The 24,900-nt window shown below is 30.1% G+C and overlaps 1 protein-coding gene across 1 annotated transcript in view; it reads right to left on the reverse strand.

Annotated features, from left to right (window-relative positions):
- The window catches only part of LOC111614066 (39S ribosomal protein L16, mitochondrial-like), a 59,414-nt gene extending 48,987 nt beyond the window's left edge, over positions 1-10,427 (reverse strand). The window contains exon 1 of the mRNA XM_023355444.1: positions 10,298-10,427. Coding sequence (XP_023211212.1) covers positions 10,298-10,337 — 40 coding nt within the window. The 5' untranslated portion in view covers positions 10,338-10,427. The remainder of the gene's footprint in view (positions 1-10,297) is intronic.
- Between the last annotated feature and the right edge of the window lie 14,473 nt (positions 10,428-24,900).

Consider the following 24,900-nt stretch of genomic DNA (forward strand, 5'->3'; position numbering starts at 1 on the left):
ATTTTAGATGCGGGTTTTTGCGTTTTTGATTGCGTTTTAATAGGGTACGTCAACAGAATGTACACTAAGAAGGAATTTTTCGATATTCCCCCACGGGGAGAGGGACAGAATTAAGACTTACCGTGAAGAACTTGACTTCTATTATATTATTTTAGATGCGGGTTTTTGCGTTTTTGATTGCGTTTTAATAGGGTACGTCAAGAGAATGTACACTAAGAAGAAATTTTTCGTAAAATTTCCCCCCCCCACAGGGGAAGTGTTATACATTTATAATAGATACATTTTGAGCCACAACAACGCGTGGCGGGGTCTGCTAGTTTATCCATATAAGCTGAGAAAAAAAACATGCTTAATACAGATCCTTGAGGTATGCCACAGATCGGAGAAAGGAAAAAAATCAAAATCACCAATGTGAATCTTACATAGTCTGGATAAATAGTAATTGTTTAACCAACAGTAAAGAGCAGGATCTAAATCAAAATAATCAATTAGAGTCTGAAGTAGTAATTTAGGAATGGTAGAGTCAAAGGCTTGGGAAATGCCAATATAAATTATGTAGGTGGATTTTTTTGTTCTCAAAATTTTGCAAAATAGTATAAGTTGTTTCAAGAAGGTTAGTAGTAGTAGAAAGGTTACGGATGCCACAGTATTGATGAGGGGAGAATCTGGAGGTAATTTGGGTATAGATTTTGTTATATAAGAGTTTGTTATATAAGATTTTATATTAAGATTGTTATATTAAGATTTTGTTATATAAGAGAGCAAATTTCAAAAATTTTTTACATGGCTGATAGAATAATTATTGGTCTAAAGCAGTGATTCCCAAACTTTTTCGATCCACCGCCCTCTTTGTTCCGTAAAGTTATACCCAACGCCCCTAACCCATTTTCTTTTGTGTGAGAAAAGGATTGGAAATATTCTTAGGAAAACTTTTCTATGAATCTCACACTTTGTGCCCTTACTGTACATTGTTCTCAACATCTGGAAACCATTANTCCAGCAAACTTTAATAAAATTTTTATTTGTGAAAATTTCTACGTAATTCAAAGATAATTTTTAATATATATCTTACATAGCATTATTAATATGATTTTGGAAGTTACAGAACGTATTAAATTACTTTAAAAAAGGAAAAATAATTATGTCATTTGATTTCATTAAATTTTGTATATCTTAAAAATAATTAATTCTATCCCGAGAAATAGTTCACTTTTATCCCGGAATCCCGGGACAAGCGGAAGACCGGGAAATGAGAAACCCCATTCACTACAATAAGCGCCGTTGTCGTTACCGTTTTAAGTTTCTTTTTCGTTACTACTGTACTACGGTTCTTGTGGAATGAATGATAATTCGGGAAAAGTTTATGGTTTCTCGGTACTGTAAGCTTAATTCCAACAATAAGACAAACTTTAATGACACTAATACGTATGACGATAAGTAATAATTGACAACTTAACCAGATTAGTGTTTTCTAACACACAGAGTATTATTCGGCTTTTTACAACACGCCCTCCTCCCCATTCTTACTTTCAGCGCGCCTATAGTGAAAATGCGTCGTTTGAAAGAGTATTCGAACCGATACTTTTAGTTTTAAAATATTTCGTACCAAATTAATTCTTTCAGAATATTGAAGGCGCGACTTTACGTTTTTGTAAGGTTAGTTATAGACGACAGTGTCCGTTATTTAGAAGTAAATATAATAGATGTCCTGTTTGAAGGGTCTGGAGATTGTAAAAATGCCCTTAAGCAGCGTTGCGTTTTGCGTTAGCCTTAAAATATTAAAAACAGATATTAAATTTATCAACCAAAATATCACAAGGAAGAATTAAAACCACTTTTAAAACATCATATTAAAACAGAAAAACAAAAACCAAATTGGAGTAGGGTATTGATATAACCAAAATGCACATATTAGTTTAATAAAGAAATCTAACTCAACTTTCAAATTAAATAAAATTAATATTATTTTTTCTACTTTTATTATTTAAGGATTAACGTGTCTAGATTATAGTAATGAGTATTAAAACTTTATCACGAAGAAGGATATTTTAAAAAATTACATCTACAGACACTTTCAATTTTTCTAACAAATAAATACAGTAAAGCCTCGATTATCCGACATAATTGGGGTCTGGGGTTGGTCGGATAATTGAAAAGTCGGATAACCGAAAAGTATGAAAAAATCCATTATTAGTGTAGTATATTATCATATCCCATGTAATTGTATATTAGTATATCGCTATTAACTTACTTCGCGTTGAATTTTTATCGATGTTAAGCCTAACAAAAATCTTTTAAAATAATAATCGTCGCTATTATATCGTTAAAAATTAGAAAATTAAGCTTCGTTTAAATACTGGCTCCCTTTCATGGTCGAATGAGTGTTGCCAGCTAAAACACGTAAAAATAATATTAAAATAGCCAAGACATAGCCAAATATTGTAGCGCCACATCACTAGCGGACATTTGAAATTTGCCGACTAGTGCGGTCGATTAACCGAGGTGTCGGTTAATCGGGGGTCGGATAATCGAGGCTCTACTGTAAATTCATTTATTATAAAGGAGACAGAAAAATTTATTTGGAAAACACAAATATTTGTTTTACTTGTCTCTAATTAATAAAAAAAACGATAAAACACCATTGTACTGTACCAGCACTGTCTTCGGAAATAAAAACTTTATTGAAGTTACTTACACAGATCACAAGACAGTTGCGAACTTTACTGACCGCACAGAGAGAGAAAAAGCACACTGTGAAAAACGGGGATTTTCATTTTAAAAAAAATGGACGAGATCTCGCACTCTTCTCGCGAGCATCAGAGTTGCCAGATTTGACTACTTTGCGCCAAATTTGGCTATCCTTTTATTAGCTTGGCGTAAAAAATATCATTTGGCGCATTGGCTACTTTTTGGCCTACATATTATTTATAAATACATTATTTGAATAAAAAAATGCACTTTAAAAAGTACAGTACATATTATTTGTCATCCTATCCTGTGCTGTGAGAGGTCGATTTACTTTTGAAAAATCGAAACTAGAGTTAATAAAAGACCTTAACTCTAACATGACCGCTATTCGGGAGTTCCTGTATATGGAAGTTTCGCTGTATTATAATTTCTCGTTTACAACTTTGGAATTGTAGAAGTTCGTGGCCGGGAAAGATTTCCAGAAGCATTTTTATAGTAAGAAAATATCAACTTTTAAGTCGCCTTATATTTTTTATTCATAATCCACCTTATAATCTTACGAGTTAAGAGCATTCCGTTCTAAATTTTATTGTATTTTTTTATTGAAAAATCATTCATTTATAAGTAAGGTGTCTATCTAAACATTTAACTTTTTTTTTTTTTTCATTTTTAACTAATAATAATAACGAATAAAGCATTCGTAATTTGTAATTATGACCAGAATACGACAAATTGAGCTTCCGGATATTAACGCTGTTTGTCGCAGCGGCATTATTTAGAACTAATGCTCGCTCGGGATCTAAATCGGCGATTTTCAACTGGTGTGCCGCGAAAATTTTTGAAAGTTATTAAATAAATCATTCTAAAAAAAGAAACCCAAAGAACAATAAGTGTAAATGTCAAAATTAATACTTCTTTAAATTGATTATACGAGTTTTTCATTGTTATAATAAGAAACGTATAAGTTATATATACATCGCCCCCTATCACACTGTTGATTATTTCGTTTTATATGAATTCCATGTTGTACGAGTCACTTGAATTTTACAAATACGTGTGCCGGGCTGTGAACGGCTCACGTATTTGTAAAATCTAAGTGACTCGAACAACATAGAATTCATATAAAACGAAATAATCAACAGTGTTATGGAGAGGGGCCGACTGTAATGTAGTAAAATATATATTCATAAGCAAAATTATACGTGCATAACACCGTGTTATTTCATTTAAATCAAAAATATATCTATAATTGTCCGTATTTAGTTCAAATTATTTTAACTTATCAATAGAAATAGCGGGATATTTTGCAAGTTTTTAATTAAAGGCAATTATCGTGCCACTTTTAAACGCAAATTAAGACTTGATGTTAATTGTTTTTTTTTATGTAAATGAAAATTATTAATTTAAATAACTATTGTTGAAACCTGCTGCTATTTTAAGGAACGCGATACTGTTTTATTTAATAAACAAAAAATATAAACAAAAATAATTAAGTTACGTATCAAGTAATATGGTGATAGAATGTTTATAAACACGACTTTAAATCACGTGATTGTTTCCGCGGCAATTTAATTATAGGTTGAAGTGTGCTGTGAGATAAAAAAAGGTTGAAAAACACTGGTCTAGACGCTTGTGTTTAAAATAGATCTTCGTACGTCACAATCTTCATATGAGATACAATATATAATATGCGTATAATTTATGGTGTTAGTCGTCTTAATTAATCTTTACTTCTGTCTTCACCCTTGTGGACCTCGCTACACTAGCGCCACAGCGGCTAACAGAAATAGCTTAACTGTCTTTTAACAAAACAACCTTAAGCGGCTTTACTAAGAAACGTGCCCAGTATGTGTATGGGAAATACGATTTTCTTCACCCACTTTAAAGCTTAATAATACTTATGCATTTTGTCGAAAATTTCTGAAATATTTCGGAAAAGTTTGTGTATTAGGGGGCATTGATACTATTGAATTTTATTTGTTAAAGAGGGTAGGAAGATAGATGGTGTGTGTGGAGTCGGACTTAATGAAGAGTTTACTCGTTATTAGCATTTACAATTTAAAAAAAAAATAAAACTTATGTCTACATTTAAAATTAAGCTTTTTGTCATTTTATAATAATTAATAATATAAAAAATTTTTAAAATAATTTCATAACAGATGGCACCACCCAATTTTAACTTTTTTTGCCGGGAAAGTTATGCAATTCGTTACTATATTTTTTAAAGTTGAAAGCATGTGTAAGGTTTAACACGGAAACTTCTGTAAAAAATATATTTTACTAGCAGATTGTTCGGACAAAAAGTAACGATAGCAAAGATTAAGATTATTAGATTATAGCCCAAGCATGGCCAACATACGGCCCGCGCCCGGATCCGGCCCGTCTAATGAATTTATGTGGCCCGCGATCAATCTTTCAATATTAGCTACTCAAATCCAAATAGCTCGATTTAAAAATTCTGACGCCTGAAAAAGAAAAAAAAAAAGGTCAACAATTCACTGTGCGTTTAGAGTTAACCCTCCATTACAAATCTCGTAAGTACAGCGTAGAATGTTGATAAAGCATGATAGTGTGAAAAATGTATCTAATCTCTATGTACAATTTAGTCTCTATGGGGTGACACCATAATGGGATCTCGCGTCGCCTCAAAATCTTCCTAGGGCAGCCTCTGGTTCGGCCCGTGGAAAAAGTTTTCTTTCCAATTCGACCCGGGGGCAAAAATTAGGCCTCCTCTTCCGAGACTTATTAGAAACTTTTTACATGGGTCTGTCTAAAACTATGTTCGATTTCCCGCAAAAATGCGTAAAAATGTATCTAAAATAGTACATAGAAGCCTAATTCTTCAGAGTAATCCTTAATCCTCTCCCTCTCCCCTGCAGGGGGGGGGGAATTTCGAAAAATCCCTTTTTAGTGCGCGTACTCTGTGTACCAAATTTCAACTTTCAACTCCTAACCGTTTGGGCTTTGCGCTTATTATTATTAACCCACCTCGATTATATATATATAGACAGATAGATACGTTTGGGTACGTTCCAAAGTTTAACTTATAAATCAGTAATGAGAAAAATGATTTAAGCAAAACTTTCTTAATCTCATCACGTTTTTCATTTGTTCAAAAAAAGGGGGGGGGGTCTGCTCTACCCCATGGCTCCATACCTTTCGATGAACCTGTGTTCTAAACAACGTCATAGAGTGATAGAAGAATATTATTTCGTTATCAATGATAGTGTAAACTGATTAAAGACAATAATAATTATAATTAAAATATGTGGGAAATTAAAAGATGATAAATCGTTATAAAATTCAATATGAAGAGTAATTATTGGAAATAATGTATGAAATTTATGAAATCAATTATGTTCGTCCATTTTTTATTTGTTTAAAGTCTATAATAAAAAGTAACGATAATAACTGTAATAATTATTGTTGAAGTTATTACTTAAAACGAACACTATTTCTTAATGATAAAATAGTGGAGTTCATGAACTTTGTAGACTTAACGTGTTTTATATTTTCTTCATCTTCATTATGATTAGTTTTCTCTCAACAAATCTTTCCTCGAATACGCTAGTATTGAATGATTGAATTGTTCTTGACGTCATAAGTTAATCAATGGGGAATTGCAGTTGAACTTTGGAAAGTGCCCTTTCATTCTAGTTACAAACCTTAAAGTACGGTAAAAACTATTTTTACTGCAGAGGATTTTCGTTTTCATACTAAGAAAGTCCCAGGAGACTCGTATTCCTTAACTATCTAAAGAAAAACACGTGTGTTGCCAGCGGTGGTTTTACAAGAACGTAGACAAAACACCCCCTAATGCTATTTAACAGATAACTAAATTTCATTAAGTTAATCAAATATGGAATAAAAACTTATGTCAAATTTACATAAAAATGTGGACTAGATTAATCAAACAGATTTAAAATTGTTTTAGGTAAAACAAAATTCAAAAACATGATATAAATTATTAATAGCTAAANAGGTATGTGATAATTGAAAGGAAAATATGAAGAAAAACAAAACATTTGAAATAAATATTTTTACAATAAAATAAGTCTCAAGTTCAAAATAGAAAGAGTAGAACCTTGATTAGGCCCACCAGTGGCCAAGAGGTTCCATTCTCTGAACACTGGGAGTTCAATCGTGGGTTTAGGCCTTGCTGGGAAGGGCTGATCGTGTGGAGTTCACCGGGTTTTCTCCACATCTGTAACAGGGTCAGTTAACCTTCAAAAGACCTCCTGGAAGGCATCCCTCTAGGCAGATCACCTAAGTGTTGATTTGCCTTAACTTAACAAGCAGAACCTTGACTATCCAACATTTTGTTTGCAGTACTTTTCTTAACTCTTGAGAGGTCTTTTAAAGAAACTTGTATTAGTTTCCATTTATCATTTTAACTTCAATGTGAGATGAACCATTCATAGTATAACTATTGTATATATTATCTTTATAATAAATTATGTAAAAATTATTCTTACCATATTCACTTCTTACAAAAACTGGTTGTATGTAATGAAAAACATACTAAATATAGCTTACCCAAAGTGTTCTTATGATTAAAGTCAGTAAGACATAAAAATATGGCTTAAAAGTGATACCATATAAATCTTTTAATTGAAAATAACTGCAGCAGTCTGTATTATCTTAAACTGATGTGGACTGATGTACCTGAATACAAGTACCATCAATCCACTTGGATAATCAGGGTTCTACCATATAAGCCCTCCATGTAATAATGAAATTGTTAGTTTTTGAAAGACTACAGTCCTGAATAGAAATAAAAAGAACTGTGTTTATTAAAAATGTAACTAGAAACAATTTTCAGTAGTTTTGAAATCATCTATACTCTTTACTTTGATATACATTATTCAAAATCTCAGGAAATTATTATATACTGTTAAATTTCTATATTACTTGCACATCTTTATCAAGAAAAATAATTTTATTTGATAAATTTTACCACATTGCTAATCATGATTCAACAAGATGTCTAATTACAATTAACAATCAGTTAATCTAATTGATGAGCAAAGCATTGCTACATAGTCAACCAGTTTTACCACCATTTTCATCAAAGATTACACAATAATTATAATCTGTAATCTTTGTTATCAATATTATAGTAGCAAAGCCATCATATAATATTATAACTTGATAAACAATAGCAATAAAAAAAATCTAGCAACAAGTTGCATAACTTTCCCAGCAGTTAGGAGATTTTATTTAAAAAGTAACTATATTATTAATCATAATAAATAAATAAAATTTTGTTTGGCACCATGTATTATGAGAATTTTTATAAAAATTTTCTATATTTTTAACTATTATAAAATGGAAAATGCTTAATTTGGAGGATAGAGATAAGTTTTATAAAAAAAACTGTAAATGTTAACAACAAATAAAATCTTTATTAAGTCTGATCCTTGCGAGATATGACACAACTATCATATATCTCTCCATTCCCTTTGTCTTTCATAACCAGAATTTAATAGTATCAATGCTCCTTATACACAAGCTACCATGCCAAATTTCATTGGTTAATCTTCATCCCATCCTGAGATAATAAATGAAATATTTGTCAACACACACACTTCAGTGGAATAATTTGTTTGTTTTTTCTTTTACTTTTTTAGGTTCAGAGGTCTCAAAATCTGGACACAATTCCAATACTTTCCCTTGTTATGTATAAATAACAGCTGGGAAAGTAACAAGAAATATTCTGAAAAAATAAGAAGCATGTACTCTATTAATAATACAGTGCACTTCTGCTAATCTGAACTTTTTTCTGGCTATTTTTACTAAGTTACTGGTAAAGTTTGCACAGTTTTGAACTGTATTTAATTGTAATAAATTAATGTAAATTTGCAGTACTACATATTAAATAACACAATTTAAATTTCTTGGAAAATGCCATACTAAATTAATGTTTTTTTTAAGCTTTCCAAATTAATTAACACATTAATCATTAATTCTAATGAATGAAACAGGTAAAACAACAAAATTATTCCAAATATTCATTATATGGCATTTACAGTGATACCCCTAGTTACATAAATAATGCAGACCATAGATCTCTACATAACTCAAATGTGTACTGTATTGTATATGTGTACAAATGTATTATTATATGTGTACTGTACATATATTATTTATTATTTTTTTTGTATAAAAGAACAATAGAAATACAAAGTACAATATAAACAAAATAAAGAATTTGTTTTTTAATTTTTCTTCTAAAGAACAGTAGAGCATCGATTACCTGAAACAATTCGGGACTGGGGTTGTTTGGATAACTGGTCATTTACAAAAAATATATTAAACACAAAACTGTACTGTATATAATTTGTATCACACGTCTTACAAATATATATCTTACATAATGTAATACATTAAACTAGGTCTACAGTTTAGTTTGACAAGGAGGGGAAGAGTGTTGCAATGCCACAGCCCTAGTGAAAATTTGAATTTGCCGACTGGAATGCTTTCAGTTAACCAATGTTTTGGTTCAGAATTCAGATAACTGATGCTCTATTGTAATTGCAAACCTTTGTTTTTTTTGTTTATTATCAACAAATTTGGTTTGTCATTTTCATTGCATTTTAACAGTACAGTACTGTAAATAAACAACAAACACTACCTAAATGTAGTGGCAGTAAACAGGTTATGTCTTAAACAAATCACTCAAGGCAAACTACACTGATGACGTGAAACCAGGGCTGTGGAGTCGGAGTCGTGGTGTTTTGGTGTTTTAGCCGGAGTCGTCAAAAAATCCGCCGACTCCCGTTTACTTACCAACTTGTTATGTATATGAAACAGAGTCGGAGTCGGATAATAAGGAAAAGTCAGAGTCGGAGTTGGAGTCGGTAGATTTTTACGCGACTCCACAGCCCTGCGTGAAACAATACATATAGAAAAACAAACAATGAAGATGTGCTTGGTTTTGCTGCTCAACCTTTACCGAGTACTATAGAAGAATCTTGTTTACAAGAAAGAGTTTCTGGTACACATGCATACGTGCTTACAATTAGACTGGAAAGTAAAGGATTAGTGGAGCAATCCTTTACTTTCCAGTCTAATTGTAAGCACGTATGCATGTGTACCAGAAATGGTACACATGCATACGTGTTACACATGTATACATGTTACGAAACTCAGAGTATTACTGTATAAGCAAAATGAAAATAAATTTTGCGTTTGAACAGTGTACACTTTGATAGTGTCTCAGTATCCGAGGTCTACAATTCTGGGGCGGAAAACCCCTCATTCAGAGTTCACATCTTACCAACATTCTTTGCAATAATTTGTTCGGATTAACGAGAGTAAGCTCATTATTCTTAGCATTCTAAACCATTTAACATATTGTTTAGCAAGTTATATTTAGGTGCAGGATATTATTTAATTGAATCAGTTCATAGTACAGTATTTCCACTTGAATATTTCTAATAGTAAAAACTTGACATATTAAAGAGATATTATAAGAATATATCTTAAATTAATATTTCAATGATTTCTTCACTTCACATTAAATTTATTTAAAATGTTTTAAGATCAAAATATATGAAGATGTAATTTAAAAACATTAAAATTTTTCTGTCTAAAATAAAAATTGCACCTCTTAGAAAGCAAGATTTTCCAAAACACAATGCGGCCATTCGGAAATTAATTCAAATAAATCTTCGAAAACAAATAACTTCACGATAAAATAATCATTTTCATCCATGCCACTTCATATTTAAATAACGCCCCCTAGCGGAATAATATGTTAAAATTTCAATTAATAATTCAAAACTTATAAATGTTTAAAGAAAATTCATTTTAAGTACAGTAGTATATAATAATAATAATTATTATTATTATTTGCTTTAATTGAGCATTTTTTCAAATTTGAATATTATACTTTTTCCCTATTTTCCATTCTTGCACCGGGCCCCGCTACTTCTCGGGCCGGCCCTGCATATGTGAATAGATTGACATGGTTTAATAAAATAGAATTGAATCTTTTCTTCGAAAACGTAGAAATAAAGCGATAACAACAAAGAAGCAAACTTAGATTATGTCCAAAGTTTTTTAATGCTGTAACATACTGTATATAAAATGGATGAAATGGGTATACCTAAAATGCAAAGTCCCGGAAAAATATTAAGACAAGTAGATGCTACGAGTTGGGAGGAATATTTGTGTTGCGTTCTGAACATGTCAGAGACTTACAGTCCATCCATCTTCGAAAAAAGAATGACTTCAATCCTCTTATATGTTCTATGGCAGTGATGGGCAAACTACGGCCCGCGGGCCAGATGCGGCCCCCTGAAATGTTCTATCCGGCCCGCGCGACATTATTCCTAATCTGACGAGTAAAAAAGAATACAGGCTGTGGTGGTTGATGCACCACTTAACTTGAGTGTTCGTTGATTATATAAAATAACCGAAGCTTTATATCTCACCACGAACGTTTATTTACAATCATGTACAAACTTTTGTTTTACACTTATTGAGTAAAAGCTCGATCGGTTACAAGCATGCTTCGGTACAGAACATTCACTCGTCGTGCGTAGCGTAGCCGAAAGAGAGAAAAAGAAATATGGCGGACGGCCTGCACATGTTTTTATAGCGCCATCTGGATTTTCAGATGCAGCGCTAGGTTACAATTATATTGGCCCGCCTAAAGTTTTCTTCTTTTCCTTTGGCCCGCTCTTTAAAAAGTTTGCCCATCACTGTTCTATGAAATTGCAGTCTCCTGATGTTTTCTTGTCCCCTGAAAAGCATATTTTCTAAAAATGTAATCTTTTGTTTAAGAAACACTGTCTCAGAATAACATCAAATAATGTTGCATCTTTATCTGATATTGCAGATATGAGAGTTGCCATTATTGAGAAAAATGTCTCAGTTAACACTGTTGGTATTTATTTATTATAGCCAGATAAATTTGCAGGTGAGTTCAAAGACATAGAACGTGTTTGGCCGGGCCTACAGGGATTTTTCGCTTGGTTTCGATACCGGAGTCTAACAGAGCAGGAGGCTGCCATCTTGACCGGCTCGGCCATCCGGCGGTCTCAGTTTAGACATTAAGGAAAGGCGCTTATAAATTTCACCCTCTTCAAAGAGTTGGAAATTTGCTCGATATTCTTGCATTTATATCATTTATGATCTAAGCGTCTAATAAAAATCGATATATGGATTTGTCTGCTTTGTAGTTATCAAGTAGGTGTAATTTTTGAACATTCTTGGTTTTTCCAATAAATGATTTATAAAAAAAATTTACACCGAAGTCACCACAAATCTATTAAGATCATAAATTACGTTATAAATGCCATAAGACTGAATATCTTCTTACACTTTAAAGTGCCTAGCAAATCTTTATAACACGACCTTTAAACTTTCACCACTAGGGTTTCTCAAACGGGATCCCGGTTGTTTTTTAACCCGGGAAATCCCGCAAATTTCTTAAAAATTCACTTTTTATTTTGTGTTAAGATTAAGGAAATTTTGTAAATAGAAAGCATAATTAACTCATAAACTGTCGGAATACATTTGTATTTATTAATTTTAAACCTACTTATTAGTTTTTAATTTTTGCTCGTTGTGGCATGTCACAAATGGTCAATAATCAATGCGTAGCTTTTTTGCGGCAGGACTCAAAATTTTTTACTTGTCAGAACGTGTAATATCTGGAATAATTGCGCTTACGCTGTCTTAATTTTTAACCACGCCCAGTAGCTTCGATAACTGCGTAATGCCAAGTTGTGCAAATTGGCAAGGATACAAACGAATACGAAGTATGTAAGTATGAAGTTTTTCTTCATAAGCTGATTATTAAAGACAAACGAACTGCTGAATTATTGGATTATGATATTTCTATTAAAGCAGTCGAGGTAGACAAAGCAAGAATATTAGAGAGCAAAAGAAGTATGATCTTTACTACAATCTCGAAAATGAAGTAGAAATCTTCCAGGCTACATGTGAAAAACATATAATAACTGTCTTCTCTAAAATGCATTAAACACGATTCCAATCGCATCAATCGAATCGGCAAGGGCATTCTCGGTAGCGGGACTTTTCATTACTAAAATAAGAACCAGATCGAGTGATCGGAGTACAGTATTGACCGTCTTTGTTTTTTAAAATCTTATGAAAATTTACAATATTTTGTATTATATTTTATTTAAAAAACGAAATTACCTTCTAAGTTAGAAGTTTAATCTAAGTTCATTTTTTTAAATTTTTAATTCAATTCAAAGCACTTTTTTGTATGCAGTTTCCAGCAAACTTTAATAAAATTTTTATTTGTGAAAATTTCTACGTAATTCAAAGATAATTTTTAATATATATCTTACATAGCATTATTAATATGATTTTGGAAGTTACAGAACGTATTAAATTACTTTAAAAAAGGAAAAATAATTATGTCATTTGATTTCATTAAATTTTGTATATCTTAAAAATAATTAATTCTATCCCGAGAAATAGTTCACTTTTATCCCGGAATCCCGGGACAAGCGGAAGACCGGGAAATGAGAAACCCCATTCACTACAATAAGCGCCGTTGTCGTTACCGTTTTAAGTTTCTTTTTCGTTACTACTGTACTACGGTTCTTGTGGAATGAATGATAATTCGGGAAAAGTTTATGGTTTCTCGGTACTGTAAGCTTAATTCCAACAATAAGACAAACTTTAATGACACTAATACGTATGACGATAAGTAATAATTGACAACTTAACCAGATTAGTGTTTTCTAACACACAGAGTATTATTCGGCTTTTTACAACACGCCCTCCTCCCCATTCTTACTTTCAGCGCGCCTATAGTGAAAATGCGTCGTTTGAAAGAGTATTCGAACCGATACTTTTAGTTTTAAAATATTTCGTACCAAATTAATTCTTTCAGAATATTGAAGGCGCGACTTTACGTTTTTGTAAGGTTAGTTATAGACGACAGTGTCCGTTATTTAGAAGTAAATATAATAGATGTCCTGTTTGAAGGGTCTGGAGATTGTAAAAATGCTCTTAAGCAGCGTTGCGTTTTGCGTTAGCCTTAAAATATTAAAAACAGATATTAAATTTATCAACCAAAATATCACAAGGAAGAATTAAAACCACTTTTAAAACATCATATTAAAACAGAAAAACAAAAACCAAATTGGAGTAGGGTATTGATATAACCAAAATGCACATATTAGTTTAATAAAGAAATCTAACTCAACTTTCAAATTAAATAAAATTAATATTATTTTTTCTACTTTTATTATTTAAGGATTAACGTGTCTAGATTATAGTAATGAGTATTAAAACTTTATCACGAAGAAGGATATTTTAAAAAATTACATCTACAGACACTTTCAATTTTTCTAACAAATAAATACAGTAAAGCCTCGATTATCCGACATAATTGGGGTCTGGGGTTGGTCGGATAATTGAAAAGTCGGATAACCGAAAAGTATGAAAAAATCCATTATTAGTGTAGTATATTATCATATCCCATGTAATTGTATATTAGTATATCGCTATTAACTTACTTCGCGTTGAATTTTTATCGATGTTAAGCCTAACAAAAATCTTTTAAAATAATAATCGTCGCTATTATATCGTTAAAAATTAGAAAATTAAGCTTCGTTTAAATACTGGCTCCCTTTCATGGTCGAATGAGTGTTGCCAGCTAAAACACGTAAAAATAATATTAAAGTAGCCAAGACANACACTATTTCTTAATGATAAAATAGTGGAGTTCATGAACTTTGTAGACTTAACGTGTTTTATATTTTCTTCATCTTCATTATGATTAGTTTTCTCTCAACAAATCTTTCCTCGAATACGCTAGTATTGAATGATTGAATTGTTCTTGACGTCATAAGTTAATCAATGGGGAATTGCAGTTGAACTTTGGAAAGTGCCCTTTCATTCTAGTTACAAACCTTAAAGTACGGTAAAAACTATTTTTACTGCAGAGGATTTTCGTTTTCATACTAAGAAAGTCCCAGGAGACTCGTATTCCTTAACTATCTAAAGAAAAACACGTGTGTTGCCAGCGGTGGTTTTACAAGAACGTAGACAAAACACCCCCTAATGCTATTTAACAGATAACTAAATTTCATTAAGTTAATCAAATATGGAATAAAAACTTATGTCAAATTTACATAAAAATGTGGACTAGATTAATCAAACAGATTTAAAATTGTTTTAGGTAAAACAAAATTCAAAAACATGATATAAATTATTAATAGCTAAATTTCTCTTCATATAATATTAATTAAAATACTAGATAGAGCAAAGTACACTAAATCTCTAATATTTAGAAGAAATTTGCATAAAATATTATATTACTTACTACAGAAATTTTAATCTTTTATTTCTTTAACTCTTTAATTTCATCATTATTAAAGCTCAAAAATATTTTATAATATGAATTTTTGCAGAATTCATAAATACACAAATACAGCAATCAATAGATTCAGTAAAAACTTATATAATTATAAAAAAAATAACCCAAAAATTGATTTAGATAAAATTAATTCATAAAATTTTTATAAATTAATTTTACCTAATTCAATTTTTGTAGAAGAGATTATATAAAAAAAGATATAATTACAATAAAATCAATAATGCTAGTTGAATGTTTGTAATTGTATTTTCCTCAAAGAAATTTGCATTCAAATTTTACATTTAAGTCATTTTATTAAATAAATTTTCCAAGTATATTTATAGTTAAAATAAATATATTTAAAATTATCGATAAAATTCTTTTATGACAATAGAATATAATTTTAAAACATTTATTTTATACATTAAATAATTTTTCTATAGAAAATTTACTGGAATTTTCTAAAAGCTGAACAATTTTTTTTTTTAATTTTAATAACAATATTTTTAGAATATCTAATGAATTTTTAGACATTTTTTTTCCATTTATGAAAGGCAAAAATAGGTTACTTGCACTTATTGCCACATCTAAAATGTATTCAACCAAGCTACAAATTGCTAGAACTTTAAAAAATAAATAAATAAATAAATAATAAAAACCTAAATTTTATTAACTTAACATACAAGTCAGTTAAATTATTATTGCTAAGTAAATAACAATAATTATTTAATCGACATTTAAAAAATAATATAAATAATTTTTTCTGTAATTAAATTGTTGATATTTTCTTCAATAATAGCCAAGAAAGTTTATCAATCAATCACATTCGCCTTTTCAATGAAACCAAGAATGCGGACCAGTTAAAACAAGGACGTCAAGAATTAAATAAGTAATGATTTAATTATAGAAAAATATTTTTAAAAAAATAAACGTCGCAACGTTAAATATCGTAAATAAAATTCAAACGTTTATTGTGCGACCTTAACGAATCAATACTTCGTTTTGACCTTCATACGGGAATAAACCATTATTTCCGGGTTTAAATATTTTCGCTTTAGGTTTCGAATTAGAATTTCTTTATAGATTTTAAAGACTTTCGAATTTATAAACGAATCTCTTAAGTTCCGTTCGATAATTGACACGTTGCGACACGTTTCGTTTATACTCATTTGCATAAATTAAAATTGATCTTTTACATTTTAAAAATAAAGGAAATTATGTTAAATTTCGTGCAATATAAGTATATTAAATATCGACCCAATTTGCTAGTACTTTTTTATTTTTATTTTTATAACGATTGAATTATATGTAAAAAAAATTTATACGGAATTTATTATACTATTTTCCCCCTTTTATCTTTTAAATAATTTAAATACTTTGACGTTTAATCATACGTTACGATATCATTTTGCAATAATTATATTTCCTGAAAATATAACGCACGAATGATATACAATGTGTTTATGAACTGTAAACAGAAAACGTATTATTAAAATATATAAATAAAGTTTACAAACACGAGAAATAAAAGCCATTTTTAAATGTTTATTTTATTCAAAATTCTTATTAAAATATTTAATTATAGGCACGGTAATTGGTAACACGACTCTTTAACAATTAGAAAAAAATTACATATATAAAAGGGTAAATTATTGATTTATAATAGTAAATTCGTACATATACTTTTAATACTTTTTTCTTCGATTTTGGATCGAATTTATTAAAGTAAATATATTTTGACTTATTGTATTTGCTTAGAACGATTAAAATTTAATTAACTCGGCGTTTGCTTTTACCTGTATAAAATTGTAAAAGATTATTAAGGGGGGAAGGTATTTAAAAGATTATCACGGAATTTGTAAAGGGTATTATTAGAAAATTGATTTTGGAATGGTTGTGGATATGGGATTTCGTACGTACGGACGAATAGAAGGGAAATTTATTATGGTATTGGCGTGTTAGTTAGGCATAGAACGAGAAGCGAACATATTCACACGAATTGAGACGAACATTTCTTTTGGTCGGTGTTGACCTACTTGGCACATTGCCAAAACCGTACCTCCCGACCCGGCGTCTTGCGATCAGCTGGCGCCTCGAGCTGTGAAAAGGCAACGGTTGACGCACATTTTCATCCACACTCGTATTAACCGAATACGTAATCGAACGCTGGAGTATTTTAAACGCAATTTATATTTCCTCTGGAATAAACGTTTCGTGGTAAATATTTGTTTAAAATCTTATCGAATTATCGAAATATTAACGAATTTGTCGACGCACTATTTATCCGACGTCATAAAAGTAGTTCCGGCCGTGTTGTTGGGATGTTGTCGCCATGTAGACAACAAGATCAACTTTGGGAAGGAAAACGTTTTTTTGACTCGTTTTATCACCAAAACAGATCAATGTTGTGTAGTTGTTTAGTAATTTGTTAATTTAAACTGTTTACCGTTCGCCGGTAATTTAAAAGACTCGGATTAGACTGATCGTTTCTCTCTCTCTCTCTCGTCGTTTTTTTATTTTTTTTATTATTATTATCATGTTTTGGAATTGATTCCAACCTTTTTATTAGAAGAGGACTTTGTCAATTTTCGCATCAATCGTCGCCATGAACAGCAATAAAAGGAAAGGAAGAACCTCTCTACAAACGAATAAGTAAGTTAGAAAGTAATTTTACTTTCCTTTTTTTTATTTCTCTTTCCTAAACATCGCTTGTAATCTTTCTTTGATTTGGCAATGGTGTGAGAAAATAGGCCTAACATTGATGCGAGCTGAGTCAGGTTTCGTTCTAAACCCGACTTTTTCTTAACCAATGCCTGCGATATATTTAAAAATTCGATTTAATCGAGTTAATTTTAACGTCTTCTAACTTTATTGAAACTTACGTCGAAAGTCTCGAGTTAATTTCGTATTCCCGTATGGCAGGTTTTGTGTTAAATTATCTCCCGATCTTCTCGCAAATTCACTGTTATAGAAAGGCGATCGCGCACAAAATTCACTTGTATTAACGCTACTATCGTTTATTTATTGTCTTATCAATTACTTATGCGTTTGAAATTGAAACATTTTTCGAATCTCCATTGTTAAAACGTGTCCACGTGTTTCTGTACTGTACATTATCTTAACTTGCGCTTAATGTAATTATCGTACACTGTATATGTAAATGATTGAAAACAAATGGGGTAGTGTGTTCCGATCTTATACATTAAGCGCAATTACATAAAATAAGCCGTGTATATTTGTGTAATTATTATTAATGAGGTGATTATAATTAATGAAGTAAATCTAAGATATATAGGGTAATTATAATTTGGATCTGAATGATATTCTCTTTATTTAAATTGGTTATTGTTTGTTATTATATATTGTAAGATGTATATAATAACTTACATGTGATAATTAAAATACTAGTGATAATATATATATATAATACAGTTTAGCTTAATAAGGTAAGAGATTTTTATATTCAGTACAATGCTTTAAATTTGTTGCTGAAAAGTGGATGATCTAAAATTGTAGTTCATTGAACTGTGATGTGATTCATTTTTAGGGAAAATGTTTATTGATAAAGTGTTGGTAGAATGATTTTTTAAAATTAATCTGTTTTGCTAAGTAAATCTGTGTGTTGTTTTTTTTCGGTATACATTTATCGCTTTTCGCTTAAGAGGAAACAAAACGAGTAGAGCTATTAAATTAATTTTCTTCTGTGGATTGTATCTGATATATAAGACTAATAAGGACTAATGATTTTACTGCTTTATAGTATTACGGATACATTCTTTTGTCTGTTTTACATCACTTTTTTATGGAGCAGATTTCTCTTAAAGGAGCTTTAGTTTAAATTGATACTGTGACTTTTATCGTCTGTCGGTGTTTTACTGTGGCGAATCGTAAAATTAAAATTTTATCCTTAACGAGTTATAGTAAGAAGTCTGTTGATTGTCATTTAAATGTTTATTTTTATTGTGCGACCTTAACGAATCAATACTTCGTTTTGACCTTCATACGGGAATAAACCATTATTTCCGGGTTTAAATATTTTCGCTTTAGGTTTCGAATTAGAATTTCTTTATAGATTTTAAAGACTTTCGAATTTATAAACGAATCTCTTAAGTTCCGTTCGATAATTGACACGTTGCGACACGTTTCGTTTATACTCATTTGCATAAATTAAAATTGATCTTTTACATTTTAAAAATAAAGGAAATTATGTTAAATTTCGTGCAATATAAGTATATTAAATATCGACCCAATTTGCTAGTACTTTTTTATTTTTATTTTTATAACGATTGAATTATATGTAAAAAAAATTTATACGGAATTTATTATACTATTTTCCCCCTTTTATCTTTTAAATAATTTAAATACTTTGACGTTTAATCATACGTTACGATATCATTTTGCAATAATTAAAATTATATTTCCTGAAAATATAACGCACGAATGATATACAATGTGTTTATGAACTGTAAACAGAAAACGTATTATTAAAATATATAAATAAAGTTTACAAACACGAGAAATAAAAGCCATTTTTAAATGTTTATTTTATTCAAAATTCTTATTAAAATATTTAATTATAGGCACGGTAATTGGTAACACGACTCTTTAACAATTAGAAAAAAATTACATATATAAAAGGGTAAATTATTGATTTATAATAGTAAATTCGTACATATACTTTTAATACTTTTTTCTTCGATTTTGGATCGAATTTATTAAAGTAAATATATTTTGACTTATTGTATTTGCTTAGAACGATTAAAATTTAATTAACTCGGCGTTTGCTTTTACCTGTATAAAATTGTAAAAGATTATTAAGGGGGGAAGGTATTTAAAAGATTATCACGGAATTTGTANGTCGGTGTTTTACTGTGGCGAATCGTAAAATTAAAATTTTATCCTTAACGAGTTATAGTAAGAAGTCTGTTGATTGTCATTTAAATGTTTATTTTATTCAAAATTCTTATTAAAATATTTAATTATAGGCACGGTAATTGGTAACACGACTCTTTAACAATTAGAAAAAAATTACATATATAAAAGGGTAAATTATTGATTTATAATAGTAAATTCGTACATATACTTTTAATACTTTTTTCTTCGATTTTGGATCGAATTTATTAAAGTAAATATATTTTGACTTATTGTATTTGCTTAGAACGATTAAAATTTAATTAACTCGGCGTTTGCTTTTACCTGTATAAAATTGTAAAAGATTATTAAGGGGGGAAGGTATTTAAAAGATTATCACGGAATTTGTAAAGGGTATTATTAGAAAATTGATTTTGGAATGGTTGTGGATATGGGATTTCGTACGTACGGACGAATAGAAGGGAAATTTATTATGGTATTGGCGTGTTAGTTAGGCATAGAACGAGAAGCGAACATATTCACACGAATTGAGACGAACATTTCTTTTGGTCGGTGTTGACCTACTTGGCACATTGCCAAAACCGTACCTCCCGACCCGGCGTCTTGCGATCAGCTGGCGCCTCGAGCTGTGAAAAGGCAACGGTTGACGCACATTTTCATCCACACTCGTATTAACCGAATACGTAATCGAACGCTGGAGTATTTTAAACGCAATTTATATTTCCTCTGGAATAAACGTTTCGTGGTAAATATTTGTTTAAAATCTTATCGAATTATCGAAATATTAACGAATTTGTCGACGCACTATTTATCCGACGTCATAAAAGTAGTTCCGGCCGTGTTGTTGGGATGTTGTCGCCATGTAGACAACAAGATCAACTTTGGGAAGGAAAACGTTTTTTTGACTCGTTTTATCACCAAAACAGATCAATGTTGTGTAGTTGTTTAGTAATTTGTTAATTTAAACTGTTTACCGTTCGCCGGTAATTTAAAAGACTCGGATTAGACTGATCGTTTCTCTCTCTCTCTCTCGTCGTTTTTTTATTTTTTTTATTATTATTATCATGTTTTGGAATTGATTCCAACCTTTTTATTAGAAGAGGACTTTGTCAATTTTCGCATCAATCGTCGCCATGAACAGCAATAAAAGGAAAGGAAGAACCTCTCTACAAACGAATAAGTAAGTTAGAAAGTAATTTTACTTTCCTTTTTTTTATTTCTCTTTCCTAAACATCGCTTGTAATCTTTCTTTGATTTGGCAATGGTGTGAGAAAATAGGCCTAACATTGATGCGAGCTGAGTCAGGTTTCGTTCTAAACCCGACTTTTTCTTAACCAATGCCTGCGATATATTTAAAAATTCGATTTAATCGAGTTAATTTTAACGTCTTCTAACTTTATTGAAACTTACGTCGAAAGTCTCGAGTTAATTTCGTATTCCCGTATGGCAGGTTTTGTGTTAAATTATCTCCCGATCTTCTCGCAAATTCACTGTTATAGAAAGGCGATCGCGCACAAAATTCACTTGTATTAACGCTACTATCGTTTATTTATTGTCTTATCAATTACTTATGCGTTTGAAATTGAAACATTTTTCGAATCTCCATTGTTAAAACGTGTCCACGTGTTTCTGTACTGTACATTATCTTAACTTGCGCTTAATGTAATTATCGTACACTGTATATGTAAATGATTGAAAACAAATGGGGTAGTGTGTTCCGATCTTATACATTAAGCGCAATTACATAAAATAAGCCGTGTATATTTGTGTAATTATTATTAATGAGGTGATTATAATTAATGAAGTAAATCTAAGATATATAGGGTAATTATAATTTGGATCTGAATGATATTCTCTTTATTTAAATTGGTTATTGTTTGTTATTATATATTGTAAGATGTATATAATAACTTACATGTGATAATTAAAATACTAGTGATAATATATATATATAATACAGTTTAGCTTAATAAGGTAAGAGATTTTTATATTCAGTACAATGCTTTAAATTTGTTGCTGAAAAGTGGATGATCTAAAATTGTAGTTCATTGAACTGTGATGTGATTCATTTTTAGGGAAAATGTTTATTGATAAAGTGTTGGTAGAATGATTTTTTAAAATTAATCTGTTTTGCAAAGTAAATCTGTGTGTTGTTTTTTTTCGGTATACATTTATCGCTTTTCGCTTAAGAGGAAACAAAACGAGTAGAGCTATTAAATTAATTTTCTTCTGTGGATTGTATCTGATATATAAGACTAATAAGGACTAATGATTTTACTGCTTTATAGTATTACGGATACATTCTTTTGTCTGTTTTACATCACTTTTTTATGGAGCAGATTTCTCTTAAAGGAGCTTTAGTTTAAATTGATACTGTGACTTTTATCGTCTGTCGGTGTTTTACTGTGGCGAATCGTAAAATTAAAATTTTATCCTTAACGAGTTATAGTAAGAAGTCTGTTGATTGTCATTTAAATGTTTATTTTTTTCTTTTACTAAAGTTTAAATTTGTTTTTAGAAAGTTAAAGTACTTTTGAATAAGTCCAGATTTCTGTGAAGAATATTCTGAAAAATGAATATATTTTGATTATTTTAAAGAATAAGAATAATGCATTAAAATTTTGAAAAATTCAAAATATTACTCAGTTCAAACAAAACTTGTATATTTTTTTTTATAAATTTGTTTCACGTAAGAGTTAATGTTTAAATTTATTTGTTTATATCTCAATAAAGAATTACATATGTATTGATAAATAATATATAGTATTAATAACAAATTATGATTTGTTTTTTTCCTTCCATTCATCTTTAATGTTTGAAAGAAACTTTGATTGTCTGAATTTTATTCTTTATTTCTGTTAAAAATTATTTTGCTTTTAATGCAATATAATAATCTTTTAAATTCTTATGTGATGCCTTATTTATTATGTATTAGAATCTAAAAGTCTAAACTATTATATCTTCATGCTAGATTTATACTAATGCTTGATGAAAATCCATATACCATAATTGGTAATGCACCTGCATGATTATCAGAAATTATGGGCTTGATTCCCATTCTGGAGTGATAGTTTCTTCTAGAATTTTTTAAAATTGTTTAACTTTATGATTAGAAATTAATTTTGAATTTATCTTAACACTACATAGTTGTGTAACTGCATACATTTGAGCCATAATTTAATTAATTAAAACTAACCTATTAAAGTGTAGCCCAAAATTCAGTTTTTTAGATTTATAACATTTAATACTAACTGACAATATTATCTGTTGAATTTTTGACTAGTCATGTGAATTAGCAACATTTGTGAATAGTAAAGTTACTTGTCTTATTCAATGTGACTTCTTTCACTTCTCAGTGGAAACTTAATTTTTTGGTATAAAGATATCAAAAGTGATGATGGCATACATTTGGGATAAACAAAACAGACTAAAATCTTTATCAGCAGTCTGCATGTGTTAATCTACATTAGAATATAAAAAATAGTTAATTTGTTATATATTGAAGCAAGCGAAAACAAAAAGATGAGGAAGATTTAGACTGATAGATTAACCCGGCAGGTAAGAATGTCAATATCCATCCTACATTGAGATGAAGAGAATGGAAGACTACATCAGATCAGTTTCTGAATGAACAAATTGATGATCTTGGAAAACTGGCATAAAACAAAGTAAAAGAAAGTTAAAGAAAGCAATAGAATAATATGATATGCAGGTTGTTTTCATGACTATTTATATTTAATGTACAACATAGTTTATTGCTATGTATATTATAAAGGAATTTTATGGTCTAAATATTTTCAAATTAATTTCTATTCATTATTATAAACTAACACCAGAACAAAACAGATCTAATGTTACAGAATTATCATTAACTCACTATCATAAAGTAAAAATATACTTCATAAACTCTTGTTCATCTTTTTCATTAATTGAACATTTTCGGCAATCTAAGCATCTTTAGGCTCCACTGGAAAGGAGAATATAATGTAGAATAGAATAAATGTAATTTAAATTAAAATGTAGAACAAATAAAAAAGTAATACAGTGGGTGATCGAACAAATCAGATAACGAACACTTTTGCAAAAGATTTTTATGTTCAGACAATGAACACCTCACAGAACAAACACAAGAAGAAGCGATGTAAAATAATGAATACTGATTGGTCTTCCCTTGTCTTCAGGCAACAATTCAAAACTTTTCAGAGTGGGAGATGTCATCATCGACGCTCAACCCGGTATATCAGTATATACTGATGGAGTAGTATTCCTCCAAACTTTGAAACTCTTCCTTGCAATTCCAGCCTTTTATTTTTCTGACAGAAATAATTTTTTTATAGTATTCATGAGACTGTTGGGTGGGCACTCATTAAGTTTTGTGTCAGTTTTTATTTTTGAAAGGTGAGAGTATAATAGCAAAGGTAGAGAGTAGGCAGAAGATAACTGATGTTGCTGGGCAGTATGGCTTGAACAGGTCTATAGTAGGATGCAGTTTAATCTTATCTAAGAAAGATACAGTATAATTAAGAAGGCTTAAGCAGCTAAAGGAGTAACAAAAATCACATCTGAGAAATAAAGAACATTGAAGAGCTCATAATGGAACCCGAAATGGATCTGACGACAGAAGAACGCCAAGAACACTTGAATGACGAACACCAAGAAATTCGGCGAGATATGTTTTCTTCTGAAAAAGAGGATTAATGCCAACATCTGCTATTGATATGCTATATAAAGATGTTTTGAAGAAGTGGGAGGATGTCAGAACAATGGTCTTAGAATGGCATCCAAACCAGGTTGAGGTTAATAAGCTTAGGGATCTCTACAATGACAATGCTATTAATTACTTCTGAAAAATCATGAAGAAGACAGAAAAGCAATCGACATTGGACAGATTCTTTAACCCTCACAAACAGAAAAAACATTACTGATAAAAATGCAAGACTGTATACATGTATTTTTATTATTACATACTAGCTGCAAGTACCCATTTCGCT

Source organism: Centruroides sculpturatus, unplaced genomic scaffold (genome assembly GCF_000671375.1).
Source record: "Centruroides sculpturatus isolate CEXI.00-Female unplaced genomic scaffold, Cexi_2.0 scaffold1836, whole genome shotgun sequence".
NCBI lineage: Eukaryota > Metazoa > Arthropoda > Arachnida > Scorpiones > Buthidae > Centruroides > Centruroides sculpturatus.